The sequence below is a fragment of the Anguilla anguilla genome, chromosome 6, assembly GCF_013347855.1.
Source record: "Anguilla anguilla isolate fAngAng1 chromosome 6, fAngAng1.pri, whole genome shotgun sequence".
NCBI lineage: Eukaryota > Metazoa > Chordata > Actinopteri > Anguilliformes > Anguillidae > Anguilla > Anguilla anguilla.
This window is the reverse complement of record NC_049206.1, coordinates 28,830,843-28,847,454: the sequence shown is the minus strand read 5'-3', so window position 1 is coordinate 28,847,454 and position 16,612 is coordinate 28,830,843. Positions and strand designations below refer to the sequence as shown.

The 16,612-nt window shown below is 41.4% G+C and overlaps 1 protein-coding gene across 1 annotated transcript in view; it reads left to right on the top strand.

The window, feature by feature from the left end:
• Nucleotides 1-16,251, top strand: part of parp1 (poly (ADP-ribose) polymerase 1) — a 30,102-nt gene extending 13,851 nt beyond the window's left edge. Inside the window, exons 7-23 of the mRNA XM_035423803.1 lie at nucleotides 566-742; nucleotides 2,533-2,689; nucleotides 4,222-4,362; nucleotides 5,587-5,829; nucleotides 7,229-7,294; nucleotides 7,818-7,950; nucleotides 8,354-8,549; nucleotides 9,028-9,156; nucleotides 9,490-9,573; nucleotides 10,513-10,635; nucleotides 11,176-11,304; nucleotides 11,459-11,557; nucleotides 11,991-12,143; nucleotides 13,248-13,375; nucleotides 14,196-14,257; nucleotides 14,558-14,672; nucleotides 15,284-16,251. Of these exons, the coding sequence (XP_035279694.1) occupies nucleotides 566-742; nucleotides 2,533-2,689; nucleotides 4,222-4,362; nucleotides 5,587-5,829; nucleotides 7,229-7,294; nucleotides 7,818-7,950; nucleotides 8,354-8,549; nucleotides 9,028-9,156; nucleotides 9,490-9,573; nucleotides 10,513-10,635; nucleotides 11,176-11,304; nucleotides 11,459-11,557; nucleotides 11,991-12,143; nucleotides 13,248-13,375; nucleotides 14,196-14,257; nucleotides 14,558-14,672; nucleotides 15,284-15,365 (2,217 nt within the window). The 3' untranslated portion in view covers nucleotides 15,366-16,251. The remainder of the gene's footprint in view (nucleotides 1-565; nucleotides 743-2,532; nucleotides 2,690-4,221; nucleotides 4,363-5,586; nucleotides 5,830-7,228; nucleotides 7,295-7,817; nucleotides 7,951-8,353; nucleotides 8,550-9,027; nucleotides 9,157-9,489; nucleotides 9,574-10,512; nucleotides 10,636-11,175; nucleotides 11,305-11,458; nucleotides 11,558-11,990; nucleotides 12,144-13,247; nucleotides 13,376-14,195; nucleotides 14,258-14,557; nucleotides 14,673-15,283) is intronic.
• The last annotated feature ends 361 nt before the right edge of the window (nucleotides 16,252-16,612 follow it).

Sequence of the window (16,612 nt, the reverse complement as noted above, 5' to 3'; positions counted from 1 at the left end):
CATTCACGCTGAGAATGCTGTCTACATAGGAAATGCATGTAGTGTGGAGCTGCACTAAACTTTCAAATAACATTAGAGGTGTATGTTTTACAACCAGCATCAAAGGCTGGAACGGGACTTAACCTTCCAACACTGATATGAAATGGGACAGATCAGCCTTAATGGGGGAATGCACAGTGAACCGGCATGCTTAGTAGTATTTCTTATCTGCCTCAGAGGCTATAGTAACTGCTTTTCCTACCTCTTACCTGGCTGGTTATAGCAGATACAAACTCTATATAACCTCTCAATAATTCTAATATTTTAAAATGTATCAATTTAGGCTGGAAAACGTTAACCGGTCGTCAAAAGCACTGTGGTATATATGCGTCCTCATCTGCAATTACAGGGGCTTTGCTATACCAGTCTAGGGGTTGCCTGCAGTAAAAATTTATATTCTTACAGGGGGTCAACTTTTTTCTTTATTTTCGCTCGCTCACCTCACGTTTCTGAAAATAAAATCAGTTAAACCAGTAATGAAAATAATAAAAGTGTGTGTTTGTGTGTGTGTGTGTGTGTGTGTCAGATCGTGGACAGTCTAGCAGACTGCATGGCCTTTGGAGCTCTGAAGCCCTGTGAGGAATGCCAGGGCCAGGTGGTGTTCAAGAACGATGCATACTACTGCAACGGTAACATCTCCGCCTGGACCAAGTGTGTGTTCAAGACCCAGACACCCAACCGCAAGGACTGGGTTACCCCCAAGGTAGGCAGGCCTCTCCACTTCTAAATGTTTCATTGACCCTTTTAACATACTGAATGAAATCATGTTTGTGATCCAAACTATTAGTTGGTAGAGATGTATGTATTTTAATAATAATGTAAATAATGGAAATGTATTTTAAAAATCTTTAAAAATCATGTCTCTTCACATAGAAACAGCGGTTGACAAGCGCCATTTAGAGAATTGTGTTTTGGAATCAGGTGGCAGTTAGTATTGGTGGAACACTGAAATACTAGGAAGTGTAACTAGCACGTCTAAGGAGCACAGGTTGTAGCCACTGGACTCCTTGCCTCATCTCAAAAAAGATGACAGTGATCTATTATGTTTTTCTTCATCGTGACAGATTGCTGTCGCCAACCAAAATAGATATCAAAGTGAAGCTGATTAGTCTTGAAATCCTGTCTCAAAATCTTCAACACCAGTTTGTCAAATTTGAAGTAAAATATCTACTAGCTTCAGTTGACTTGAGTCCACACATATTCATGACAAAACTCTCATTCATACTGTAAAATTCATGAAGTTCATACAGTAACATTCTGTAGTAAATGAAGTTGAAAAATAGTGTAGTCCCTTTCAATCCATGGTAGTTGAATGGAACTTCTCGTGTGACAGTGGAATTTGGTGAAAGTAATTTTGTGCAGCATTCTGCCTTCCCTAATCCCTATCCATGGTAAGTCCATCTACCCTCAAGGCCTGGCTCTCCCACATGATACTGGAATGTTTTGAGTTCTCAGGTGTGAGGACAACTGGCAAAAGGTTGCTGAGCCTGTGTGTTTTTTTTATGCTACCAGCACCAACAGTGCAAATGATGAGACAAGGTAGAGAAAAGCTGGACTACGTAATCAAATGATGCTTGTCGTTAATAGGTTATTCAGTAACCGTCTAGTACCTATTGTTCATGGGTATATATAAAAATGACAGGCTTGCTTGAAGATGGAATTGGTGTTTTGGGAGAAAAGACACTCCTATAGTCAAACCTGAAGTGAAGTTGTAATAATAAGTTGTATAATGACTGTTCTTAGGTGGTGTGACACTGGCACTAGATGGAAAAGTCGTTGAGGTACATTAATATTTAGATCAGGTCTCAAAGAAATGACACTCTGGAACAATAAATATAGCTATAGACGGATGGGCTTACTGCATTCATACTAGCTGTAACTTGAATGTCTGTATACCTTATTTCTGTGGAATCTCATCTTGTATGTCTCCGATAGTATGTTTTGTAGATTTTCTGAGTGAAAAGACATTAATCCCTTGCAGATGCCAAATCTGGCCAAATCCTGCCCATTTAGGGGTTTCTATTAGGTTAGTTTATATTCATAAATTGGGCAGAACCAAGTGCTGCCAATGCAATTTTCTTGGCAAAAATTAAGTTGTTCTCCTCTTGTTTGAAATTAAATACTGAAAGATCTGTGTATAATGTATATAAAACAGGTAAAACTATACATATTCTGTATCATAAACTCATTGGCAAAGTGTCTCAAAATCTATCCAAAATATCTATATTGTGCATTGCTGTAAATCATAACATAATCATATTTCATTACAAATCAACCTTTTTCATTCATGAAACACACTTTTGCATAATTGTCAAGTGGGAATTACTTATTAGTATATGGCTCGAAGATATCTACAAGTCCAAAAACCTATCCAAAACCTCTCCAAATAATGAATGTTTTTGTCCATTATAACTTATAACGTAATTCTGTGCTCCCATTGTGTGCTTCTCTGAATTACATACATTTGAACTAAAGATTTGATGTCCCCTCCAGGCGTTCCATGAGGTTCCTTTCCTCAAGAAGTTCAAGTTTAAGCGTCAGGACCGGGTGTTCCCGAAAGTGGAGGCCACGCCCACTCCAAAGACCACATCATCATCTGCCAGCGCCTCCAGTGCCCCTCCCGAACGCACCCCTGACCTCGTGCCATCAGGTGAGATCCACTGTGGCATTGCAGACGCTAGTCTCCGCCTACTCCTCGGATGACATTTCTTTGCCTTGCAGAAGCTACCCCAGGGCACTTTTTCTAGCTTACACTTATAAATGTCGTTTTGTTGCTGCTGGGTATGCTTACTGAAGCAGTTCACCTGAGGTATTTTTTGCTAAAAGGGTAAAACAGCTGTGCAGCACCGTTGAACCTGTGATCTAGGTACAAGTACAGTTCCGTAGCCACACGACAGCATACCACACCTTAAAGACTAAATTCACCCCAACAAATGTGTTGTTATCAGCAGACAGTAATACGAACATGATACATGTCTGCCCTACTTGACTAGGTAACACTCCTATAACTTAGACTAATGACTTATAATTAGTGATAGGTGGGATGAACTCCACTCCTCTAAGATGAAAGGTATACTGCACATACGTTTTCAAAATTGTCGGTTCATGTACGAGTACTTGTACTTGTCAATCAAGCAATTTGTGGACCATGCTTCTGTATTTAATGCTCCTGATCTGTGTCTTAAAAGAATGTGTGAGCCATTTCTGTTGTTTCACTTGTCTTATCGTTCCGTGCAGTCTTTATGTATGGTGCTTATGAGATATTGATGAAATGTTTGATAGGAATCACAAAATTAACTTGTCGAGAGGTACTTTTTTGTCCAATAATGCATTGAGGAGAGTACGTGGAATATATACTCAGAAATGTGTACTAACTTGCAGCCAGTCCATAAAGATGGCACAGTCATGCAGCTCAGGCCTATGAGGTCACAGTTTGTTTGAAACATTGACATTGAAATTAGAGAGATATGGAGGGGTCTTCAGGAGTGAAACCTTTCCTCCAACACTATACAGTATAGATGCATTCTTGTCTGGTATTTCACAATTAATTATAAAATGCAGTTTAAGAATTGACTTTAGTTCCTCAGTGCTGTGCTCCGGGTTTGTAGGTGCAGGTGCCGTAACTGCACCTTGGGTTATTTCAATTGCGAGGGCATGCCAGCTGCTCACAGTCTGTGAGGGCTATGCTTCTCTTCCATCAGAGCTAGCTCTCTCCTGCAGTACTTTGTGGAACTTGAAAATGAATGCATCAGAGGAGTGTACATGCTTCAGATGCCATACTCCTACTGTGTATGTGTGGGTAGCTGAAGCACAGTTGGTAAACAGGGGAAAGCGTATAAATATAACTCATTTACAACCAATAATCATGGATAAAATAACTACGCTGACAACATAAAGTGGATGTGTAACTGACCCATATCCTGATTGGTGCTGCTGAGGACTGAATTGCAACCGTTGAACTCTTTTCACCTCTGTAAGCAGCTATGTGCCTTCTGGACAATCGGCTATGGTGGAAACCCTGAGTTTCCTGCTTGGGTTGTCTTCAGCAGCCCGAACCTCCCCTCATAAAGCCCGCACGCTGTGTTGGGAAAATGGCGGGAACATAAGCGGTGTCTTTGTGGCACTGTTCCGAGCGCCCCGTGATGACCCTGCGGCCTGCGTTGCCTGTGTGCCCTCCTGCAGACAAGCCCCTGACGGGGATGAAGCTCCTGGCCGTGGGGAAACTGGGGAAGAACAAGGACGAGCTGAAGGCTGCCGTGGAGGAGCTGGGAGGGAAGATCACCGGGACGGCCAGCAAAGCTTCGGTCTGCATCAGCTCCAAGAGTGAGTACCTGCCGTCCCCCGGGCACTTCAGCAAGGATGGGAGTTTCATTCGGAAACGCTGGCTGTGTCTTCATCGCAAAGCAGTTAGCTGCCCGTGAAGACAGCCTTTCCCCATCTTTACTTGAAAGGTATGCCCCAAAAAGTCATCAGAAATGCATTGTTTTATGGCAACAATGCATTTGACAACACAGATGTTCATGTTGGTTTTAACAATGACTACTGCCAGTAAACCACGGTAGTGGTTTTTAAGTGCCGTGAGTCAATCATGCAATGTAGTTTTGTGTAAAAAAATGTTTATTGTACAATACATTTAAGTAATAAATTGGACCATGTGCAACTCTGCAAGCCTTCTGTAGGCTAGCTAGCTAACTACCTAGTAATCCCCACACTGGCCCTTAGCTGCCTCATATAGGTTTACCAGCAAATTCTGAAGTTAGGCAGGTTCAGTTGATCAGGAAAATTGTCACAGCTTGCCAAAACAATTCTTGTAATGATTTGGTTTTGCTGAACAAAGTAACTATCCAGTTGGATGAGAACACCCGGATTAAGCCTCCCACATAAGCAGCTTCCCGGATTGTCTGGCTCCCTCTTTTAAATGTTAATGTCAGGTTCGGTTTCTAATGGAGATTGACAGCCTGGCAAAGTGCCAGTTTTTATGTGAGCGCAGTACGTTAGCAGCACTTCTATCGATGCACTCTTGGTGCAAAGTAGGACTGCTGGTCCTCCACACCATATACAGTTGTCTATGTTTACCGCACTGTAAAAACTGGAGGAAGAAATGAATGGGAACCAAACAGTTTGTTTATTGAATTTAGTTTTGTGCATTCACATTTTGAAATTGCAGTAGCAGGCACATTCATTTAAATTTTTTTCCTGAAAATCTGACTAATCATGTATGTTCTTTCCCTCTGGCCCCACTGAGGTTGGTTATACTGTATTGAAGTTGGCTGTGTTTGTGTCAGCCCATAAACCGCCAGCTCTCTCTTTTATAAACACTTATCTTGTTTTCAACCCACAAGTGCGTTCTGACATAATTATTCTTTCAGATTGCGTCCCAAGTATATTTTCAGTTTTTACAGCAGCCAGCTGACATAGCCACTCATTACAAGAGAATTGATTGTAAGTGTGTATCTGGAGAAGGATCTGGCCCCTGTATTTCAGGGCGAAGCAGAGCTGAGGCTGTATGGCTGTCGTGACGCATCTGTGCCATCTTGTTTTTATCAGAGGAGGTCGAGAAGCTGAGCAAGAAAATGGAGGAGGTGAAGGAGGCAGGCGTGCGGGTGGTTTCTGAGGACTTCCTGACTGACATAAAGTCCTCTGGCAAAGCCCTGCAGGAGCTCATCTCCCTGCATGCCATTTCCCCCTGGGGGGCGGAGGTCAAACTGGAAACCCCCGCCCCCACCACAGCCTCCAAGTCCAGCGGAGCCAATGCTGGGAAGAGCACAGGCAGAGTCAAGGAGGAGGAAGGTAAGACTGGGACAGACTTTGGGTATGAGGGAGCCAAATGTAGTGCTCTTGTAGAGGAGAAGAAATTAAAGTTTTGCTTAAGTACACTACATGGCCAAAAGTATGTGGACACCTGACATCCAATATTTCATCCAAAACTGTGGGCTGTAATATGGAGTTGGTCCACCCTTTGCTGCTATAACAACATCCACTCTTCTAGGAAAGCTTTATACTAGATGTTAGAGCATTGCTGCAGGGCTTTGCTTCCATTGAGCCAGAAGAGCATTAGTGAGGTCGGGCACTGATTGAGCAATTAGGCCTGGCTCACAGTTGGCTTTCCGATTGATTCCAAAGGTATTAGATTCGGTTGAGGGCCAAGCTCTGTGCAGGCCGGTCATGTTCTTCCACACCTTGAAAAAAACATTTTTATATGTGTGCCCAGGGGCATTGTCAGCTGAAACAGGAAAGGGCCTTCCCCAAACTGTCAGGGAAGCACAGAATTGTCTAGAATGTGATTGTATGCTGTAGCATTAAGATTGGCCTTCACTGGAACTAAGGGGCCTAGATCAAACCATGAAAAACAGCCCCAGACCAAGGGGTGTCCAGATACTTTTGATCATATTGTGTAGAGGGTAGAGAAAAGAGGAGTAGTTCTCATGTAGGGGGAAGAGGAAAAAGGGAGTAGTGCTCATGTAGATGGGAAGAGGAAAAAGGGAGTAGTGCTCATGTAGGGGGGAAGAGGAAAAGGGGAGTAGTGCTCATGTAGGGGGCAAGAGGGAAAGGGGAGTAGTGCTCATGTAGGGGAAGAGGAAAGGGGGAGTAGTGCTTATGTAGGGGAAGAGGGAAAGGGGGAGTAGTGCTCATGTAGGGGGGAAGAGGAAAAGGGGAGTAGTGCTCATGTAGGGGGAGGGGAAAAGGGGAGTAGTGCTTATGTACGGGGGAAGAGGAAAAGGAGTAGTGCTCATGTAGGGGAAGAGGAAAGGGGAGTAGTGCTCATGTAGGGGGTAAGAGGAAAAGGGGAGTAGTGCTCTTGTAGGGGGAAGAGGAAAAGGGGAGTAGTGCTCATGTACGGGAAGAGGAAAAGGGGAGTAGTGCTCATGTAGGGGGGAAGAGGAAAAGGGGAGTAGTGCTCATGTAGGGGAAGAGGAAAAGGGGAGTAGTGCTCATGTAGGGGAAGAGGAAAAGGGGAGTAGTGCTCATGTAGGGGAAGAGGAAAGGGGAGTAGTGCTCATGTAGGGGAAGAGGAAAAGGGGAGTAGTGCTCATGTAGGGGAAGAGGAAAAGGGGAGTAGTGCTCATGTAGGGGAAGAGGAAAGGGGAGTATTGCTCATGTAGGGGAAGAGGAAAAGGGGGGTAGTGCTCACGTAGGGGGGAAACAATGCAAATAACATTGTATCAATTTGACACTTGTCTTGTCGAAGGTGGTGCCAAAGCCAAGAAGATGAAGCTAACTGTTAAAGGAGGGGCTGCAGTGGACCCAGATTCAGGTGAACATAAAGTATTTGCTTATATGTTTTATTTGCTTGTACTTTCAGCCCATTGGTTCACAGGCCTGTAATTTGTTGTGATTAGTGGAAAAGGCTGTGCTCTGTCTTGACATATTCACATGGGTTGGGTCATAATGCGGCACGTGGCTGGAAGCCTGGTGGAAGTCATATTTTTGCTAATTGGTAGCCAGATAAAGATCTTTGATAGCTAGTTCGCTTGAGCTAACATTGGGCAACTAGTCTAGCTAGTTAATGCCAGCTAGATATGACATGGTAATTAGCATGGTAGTTAGATTAGTAATCTAATGAATCCTGGCTAGCTAATATCAGCACTACATCTCTTTGTCCCCTATGTATCAAGAGAACACACAGCTTGTCATAGTTTATTCCTTAAATGTATTTAATTCACTTTTTATGTTAGCCATAGCATAAAAGTAAATATCCTTTATGGATCTTACTGCATAATTTGGTATGTAAACTGTAATGGCGCTCAAGAGACCAGACTCTGGCTTGATTATTTCAGGACTGGAAAACTGCGCTCATGTCCTGGATCAGAATGGTAAGATCTTCAGTGCCACCCTGGGGCTGGTGGACATTGTCAGAGGTACCAACTCCTACTACAAACTGCAGCTGCTGGAGGATGACGTGCAGAAGCGGTGAGTTTGTGTCCAGGAGCCATCGCCTGACACTGGCCTTCTCCAGAAAATAAGTCCTAAAACATTCTAGAGATATGCTTATTGGAGAACAAATTAAAAACATAGTTATGCATAAATAAGTGTAAGTGTGACTCCAGCTGAAGAGGGTGACCAGAAGTGTGAAAGGACCAGTGTATACACCACTATTACATATTAGATGTAGTATTGTGGTGTATGTCAGTGGGCTATCTATTTGATCGTGCTAACGTGCATTCTCACTGGTCCTCTACCACAACTCTGCTGTGCTACAGATAGCAGCTGTCTAGAATGATACATGAAAACATCAGTTCAGCAAATCAGTTGGGGCTGAAAAAAAATGAATTGTAGTAAGTTGCTAAATGTTTAACTGGAAATGTGTATACAGGTATTGGGTATTCAGGTCCTGGGGTCGGGTTGGCACCACCATTGGAGGAAATAAGCTAGACAAGTTCTATGACAAGAATTCCGCCATGGACAACTTCTGCAACCTCTATATGGAGAAGACTGGGAACTTATGGACCTCCACAAACTTCACCAAATACCCCAACAAGTTTTACCCACTGGAGATAGACTATGGACAGGTACCAGGCAGGCATTCTCATTAGCATGACATGATGCTATCTTTTAGAATTATTTGCGATTATGGTTCCCACACCAAAATAATTCCAATTCCTAAATGAAAAACTGAGCCATTATAGAAATGTCAATGTGTGCATATTGTCTGTGTCGTGAGAAAACACAACACAGACTATGCATGCATCTCACTTCTGCAAAAAATGTGGTTCTCAGGAACAGTAAAAATGTATTTTTCTATTTGCCAACACAGCATTATGGTTTATTTGCATGAGGTTTTCAGCCAATTTTTTAGTGGTTGAGTCATGAGATGCTCAGGGTACATGGGGCTATTTTTGGGCCACTTGGATACATCACAAGCTGTTGTAACAAGGTGCAGCTAATAACATAGCAATCATCATAGTTTGCAATAATCCTTCAAATGATTAACTGTACGGTGGGGGGGTAGCCTGAGCTTCACTCCAACTCTTGTGTGATGGCCCTCAGGATGAGGAAGCTGTAAAGAAGCTGACGGCCAGTGCAGGTACAAAGTCCCAGCTCCAGAAACCCGTGCAGGAGCTCATCCGGATGATCTTCGATGTGGAGAGCATGAAGAAAGCCATGGTGGAGTTTGAGGTGCGTGGCTGCAAAACATACAGACTGATATCTCTCTCTCCCCCAGACCACATCTCTACATAGTTACATAATACTAAATATGAGATGACAACTAATTCCACTGAAATTGGTCAGATACCGGAGCAGAGACACATTCTGCATTCCTGTAGAAATAAAACCTACAGATTAGTCATGTTGCTTTAGGCTGGAACGAAAACAATATGGTTTTTAATTTATTGCACACATGTCAATGAATCTTTTTAGGGATCATCATATAATAATACATTAGTAGGACTGTTTTAGCGTCCATTATCATTTGAAATGGTACTTTCAATGAATATTTTCCCCTCGCAGATTGATCTGCAGAAGATGCCCTTGGGAAAGCTGAGCAAGAGACAGATCCAGAGTGCGTACTCCATTCTGAGTGAGGTGCAGCAGGTCAGTATGGGGACCAGAGCACACAATCCATTATGAGCAATGGATCCCGCTAAGTGTATGCGGCTGGATCTGTTGGCTGTATGTGCCAGCTGTATTTTGAGTAACAGATCTAGAATGTATACTGCATTCTTATTGAGTAACAGATCCAGGATGTATACTGCATTCTGAATGAATAACAGATCCAGAATGTATACTTCATTCTGAATGAATAACAGATCCAGAATGTATACTGCATTCTGAATGAGTAACAGATCCAGGATGTATACTGCATTCTGAATGAGTAACAGATCCAGGATGTATACTGCATTCTGAATGAGTAACAGATCCAGGATGTATACTGCATTCTGAATAAGTAACAGATCCAGAGTGCATACATTCTGAATGAGTTACAGATCCAGAGTGCATACTCATTTCTGAATGAGTAACAGATCCAGGATGTATACTGCATTCTGAATGTGTAACAGATCCAGAATGTATACTGCATTCTGAATGAATAGCAGATCCAGGATGTATACTGCATTCTGAATGAGTAACAGATCCAGAATGTATACTGCATTCTGAATGAATAGCAGATCCAGGATGTATACTGCATTCTGAATGAGTAACAGATCCAGAATGTATACTGCATTCTGAATGAGTAACAGATCCAGAGTGCATACATTCTGAATGAGTTACAGATCGAGAGTGCATACTCATTTCTGAATGTGTAACAGATCCAGAATGTATACTGCATTCTGAATGAGTAACAGATCCAGAATGTATACTGCATTCTGAATGAGTAACAGATCCAGAGTGCATACATTCTGAATGAGTTACAGATCGAGAGTGCATACGCATTTCTGAATGAGTAACAGATTGAGTACATAGACCATTTTGAGCATGGAGTGCTGACACTCCATGTCACAGACCAATCACAGAACCCTGTGACTCTCCCCTCAGGCAGTGTCTGAAAATGCTTCTGAGTCCCAAATCCTGGACCTCTCCAACCGCTTCTACACACTGATACCTCACGACTTTGGGATGAAAAAACCGCCTCTTCTGAGTGACCTGGACTACATTCAGGTTAGCATTTAGATCAGCAACCAAATAACAAACCTTTCATTGCTTTTCATTGCAATGCTGATTAGTGATGCACCGATGCCATTCTTCCTCGGCTGATTGATTACTACATCAAGAGCTTTTTAAAAGAATCAAGTGATACCAGTCCTTTTTTAAAAGGGAAATGTGCTGTTTTTTTCAATGTTGTGCAAAAATGCTATATTAATATATAGTGCAATACTGTTCCCCTCGCCTATTGGTATACCTCCTACTTTATCCCTTGTGTTTTAACTTGCAATAGAACATGATAGTGCTTTTGTAGGCATTGATGCATTTTTCACTTACTGTACGTCATGACTATTTTTCTGAACCATCTCCTGTCTTGAGTCAGCAATATACGCAAAGAAATTATGTATCTGTACAAACAGCCATCCACACTTTAGTCTCTCAACCAAATCACAGGCAAGTTCCTTGCAGTTGGAAAAACAATGGTACTTTATTTAAGAAATGGAAAAAGAAACATTTGTGAGCAGTGATGAATGTCTTTTCCCTCCTGCTGTGCAGGCCAAAGTCCAGATGTTGGACAACCTTCTGGATATTGAGGTGGCCTACAGTCTTCTCAGAGGTGGAGCAGAAGACAATGAGAAGGACCCCATTGACATCAACTATGAGAAACTCAAGACCAAGATCGAAGTAAGCGTTTTGATTAGATGGAGCTAACATCAATGTTGTTAAAAGAAAACACTCGTTTTTAACTGTTAATCGATCCTGAAAGTTCCTCACTCAGCATTATTTTCAAAAGACCTCTGGCGTAATAAATTCACCTATGTTTGTATTCATTGTACAGGTTGTTGACAAAACGTGTGAGGAAGCCCAGATTATTCTTCAATACGTCAAAAACACGCACGCTGCTACCCACAATACCTACACACTTGAAGTTGAAGAGGTAAGATCCGTCTATAAAATCTCAACAGCCCAATGCAAATGTTTGAATGGGTGAATTTTTGTTCAGTGATAGAGGTTTATACAGGTTTTTTCCCCTTAACATTTATGCCACCACGTTATTTGATGGAACATTTTTGTTCATCAGCGATGTGATTATTACTGACTGATTAGGAAATATTAATTTTCAGACTGTACATTTCACTGGGACCAGTTGGATTTGGCTTTACTGTTGAAAATTGCTATCAGCTGTGTGTGAAAGCTCTTACATGTGTATTTATGACATAACCCTACCTGTGGTTGTGACATTTAGGGTCTGATCTGTATTGCCTGATTAATCATGAAAAGGCCCATCCCTTATTTATGTTCAGAATAATTTTCCACAGGCAGAAATGCTTTTTCACGGTTCCTTTCTCTGTGTTTGCTCTGGTTGACAGGTCTTCAAGGTGAAGAGGGAAGGGGAGTACCAGCGTTACCGTCCTTTCCAGGACCTGCCCAACCGGCAGCTATTGTGGCACGGCTCCCGCGCGACCAACTATGCTGGTATCCTGTCTCAGGGACTGCGTATTGCACCCCCCGAGGCCCCTGTGGTGAGTCCATCCGAACAACACTGCCCTCTGCTGTTCAGGAGGTGGAAGTTCAGCTTCAGCTCTGATGATATTTTTCTCGAGTAGAAATGTGGCTGCTCAGAGCCGTTTATTTGAAGCTGCTGTTCTTTTGTCTGTTTACTTTTGTTGTTTTACTTGGGTGTATAATTTTATGGCATTACTGTATGGCAGGTTTATAGAATAATGCAATGCCTTTATTGTCATTGTACATTTCCATACAACGAAATTTGCTGTGCAGCCCATAAATAATATTATTGATTACACTTATTGGGTGCTTGAATTGAGCAATACTCATCGGTGCTCTGTACCAGTACTTTAGATTTTTGCCCATATGCGTTCCGCTGCTTACTGCTTACCACCACTTACTGGTGGATCTGTGTATGCATGCAATAGATATTTACCACAGTAAGAATTTGTTCTAAGCTGCCGGTTTGTACTTGCAAACTTTTACTAGCAAAATAAAGGCAAGTTCTTGTTGCTCTGTTTAAGAGATTTAAGAAATGGGAGTTAAGCCAATCAATGACTTAAATTAACTACTGAAACATGCTGAAAAACGGCAGACGCTGACCATCTCCTGGAACTGAGTTTGAGATTTTGAGAAAATGTGTTGGTGCTTCTGTGCATCGCTGCAGGGCTTACCTTTAAGTTGCATGAGGAAATGAAAGGGATTCAGCTGCCCACTCCACAGGGCTCAGTGTTTTTTTTCCCTGCCAGCATCTAAACTTTGGCATCCAGCTAGCTTATCGGAAGACAAAAGATATCCAAGCCTCCCTCTCAAGTGCACCCCACTCCCTGGAAATACAGTAATAGATTACATGGTGTGGGGGGCCAAAAATGGCAGACTGATATACAATGTCAGCTCACTTAATTTAGAAGCACTGTATGTTGACTAATATGTCCAATCTCAGTTTCTTTATTTGCAAAGTTCACAGTCACCCATACTCTAAATATTATCCTGCATTCTGCAAATGTTTAGCAGTACATGTTTACAATTCCAGGCTTGTATGCGGTCATGTGACAATAAGTCATGATGAGCCTTCAAAGTCCTCCTGCTTGTCTGTAATATTTTCTTGAAAACCATTCCAGACTGGTTACATGTTTGGCAAAGGTGTGTACTTTGCTGACATGGTATCGAAGAGCGCCAACTACTGCCACACCTCCCAGTCTGACCCCGTGGGCCTCATTCTGCTGGGAGAGGTCGCCCTCGGCAACATGTGAGTCACGTCCTCTATCCCAGTCGATTGAGTCCTAAGCTCTGGGCTTTAAATGGATTTGTATGTTCCATGTTCCTCTGTATATTTCTTTCACCTTTTTAATTTTATTTTTTATCACACATTGAGCAGTAATGTGAAAGATTAAGAAGCTGGGGTGCTTTATTTTCAGTCATTCTGTCCCATATTTTTGCAATATGGTATCTTTGTGGCAAGTGGTTGTACAGTGCTCCTCATACTATAGCAGCCGGATTAGCAAGAATTCCATTCAGTGGAATTATCAATGTCTGAGTTCACATGTTGTGCAAGATTTGTAATCTAGGAGCAGTATTTTCCACCACTTCTAGATTTCGCTGCAATCTCTCAGCTTTATGGTACCACCAAACAAACAGACGGGAACATACAAGCACTTGTGTTCTTGCCAAGACTCTTCTAGTTCCTCAACTTTTTGTTTTATGCCGTGGTTTTTTGTTTTTTTGTTTTTTTTTTGGCGTTCAGCCTATGATTTTTCAGAGCTGTCTTGCAACAAATTTGTTGCATAGTTTTGTATGAAGCTGCTTTCCAGAAAAGGCTGTTGAAAATGTTGCTGAATGATTTTGTAGGTTGATGGCTTTTTGGGTATTTGCCATTCAGGTTCATGGTCAGTGCTAATTGTAACTGGCTAAAAGTTCAAGCTTTTATAGATCTGGCTTTTATAAATTAGTTGTGGTATTGACCTTCCAATGCATACATTTTGAAAGGTTTTTTTTTTTCCCCTCTCTTCTGGATATTGTTACCACAGATGAATATACTGTATTGATGTTCATCTATTTTGTATCTACAGGCATGAACTGAAGAAGGCATCACATATCACAAAATTACCTAAGGGTAAACACAGTGTGAAAGGTAAAGAAAATGTCTAAATTACCATGATTTGTTATTTGTCAAAGAATTATAATGCAGCTGCAAATTGGATGACTGGTTATGCCAGTCAGTGGCATACATTTTTTTATTTTTTATAGAAAGGCTTAATTTATAATGTAATTCATCAACCTTCGTTTGGTATCTATGACTACCACAGCAAACTTAAGTGACGTGTACTGATTTAACTAAACATGGCGGTTTCTTATCTTTTAAGCACGGTCATCCTCAGGTCGTGCTTGTATTGAACAGGCAGCTCACTTTGCTTTCGTTTCTTTTGCACAGGTTTGGGTAGAACTGCTCCAGACCCCAGTGCCACAGTCAGTTTAGATGGGGTACAGGTGCCCCTGGGTAAATGCATCAACACCAATATTGAAGACACAAGCCTCCTCTACAATGAGTATCCTTATCTGACACTGATGTCCAGATGATTAGGGACAGAGTTATTACATTACAGGCATTTGGCAGACGCTCTTATCCAGAGCGACGTACAACAAAGTGATTATTAAGTACTTAATGGAGGAAGGGAAGTATAATTTTTCCATTTGTTGAATTTTTCTTTGACTACCTGACAGCCCAAATAATGTGGATCATTTGCTCTTTATTTACACAAATTAAGCTGTGCCTGGCACTATGGTTAATGTTGGGAGTGCTACAGTATGGATAGGTATATTGTAAAGATTGATGGAAGTCTAAATTAATACTTGCCTTTAGAGACCACAAGACAGTGTGTTAATCATTAATATTTGCCTTTAGAGAGCACAAAACAGTGTGTTAATTGTGTCCTTAGAGCATTGTATGGACCCTGTAGTCTGCACGTGCCCAATTTAAGGTTCTATGGTAGAATTATATATATATATATATATATATATATATATATATATATATGAATGTGTACGTGTGCATATAAACCTACTGTGAAGGAAAGGTAACATGACTAACCAAAGTGATAACAAGACCAGCCATAGCACACACTGTTGTCTTAATTTGCCTTAACCAAACCCTTCCTAGGTATATTGTGTACGATGTGGCACAAGTGAACCTGAAATACCTGTTGAAGATCAAGTTCAACTACCAGACATCCCTCTGGTGAAGTCATCGCTGAAGACTCAAGCCGGCCAGCCAGCACCATTGCCCTGCCAGGGCCTTCAAGTCCCATCCCACAAGGCAGACATCCATGATCAAGGAGCCAATGATGTCCAAGACCCAACCATTTTGTTTTTGTTTTGGCAGTTTGAAATCTCAACTATTCAGAGCATATTACCATAGATAATGGCTTGGAATAGAATCTGTTCACGGGCAAGATTTGTACTTCTCATTTGTTCAGTTTGCGCTTGGAAAATATAGTTAACCTTGATTTACAACTATATATAGAATACGTCCGAGTGCACCTTTATAGGGTGGTTTAGTTTAGATATCTGTCAAGAGCGAGAACTAGAATCTCTTTGAAGGCTTACCTTGGGTAACAATCCATTTTAAAAAGTTACATTTATCACGTTCCTGTACCAATAGGCCTAGGTAGGTAGCAGTATTCTCAGATATGATTCTCTCAATGTGCAATGGTGTCCAAGGTCTGTGGGAATATTGCATATTGTCATAAAGAAGGGATTTAACACCCTTTAATGGTTTGGTGGGTGAAATTAGTACATACAGTGCAATTGTATTTTTGCTCCTGCCAATTGTTGGAAAATGACAGTTGACAAAAAAGAAGTAACCTAGGATTAACAGGAAGCAAAGTTTCTGTGGTATTAATCTGTGCATTCAGGAAAGGGTATTCATTTAATGAACAGATTCAGTTTCTACTGAAATTGACAGTAGCTGACCATTATTACTGTAGTATATCTAGTATAAGTGTTAGCAGAACCACGTTCATAATAAAAGTGCATACAGGGTTGCGCTTGTATTTGTTTTGTTATATTTGTTTTCTTTGCCACAAAGACTGAAACGGTGATATAATTAAAATGTTTCTGTCTACTGCATTCATGGTTTCCTGTTTTCAGAAATGTTTTTTTTTTTTTTTTTGCTGCACAGAATAAAGCCTGTTAATCTTTCTCCGTATATAATCTGGATTTATCTTTCTTTAATTTGAAAAGTAGCATTGAACCTGTCAGTGTGGATTCCAAATTTTGCATGTAAAATTAGGCTTCCTGTAAGATTTTCAGTTCATCAAATGAAATCTTATATGGTTGTCTGGGTGCATCATATTACTCCATATTATCTATCCCCTGTTTCTCAGGTTTATTGCCTAGAGAATTCTAGTGGAGACCTATTAAGACCAAACGTATTCTCAGCTGTACCACTTATCTGGCATGTGACAATCTTGAGGGACATCAACGACAG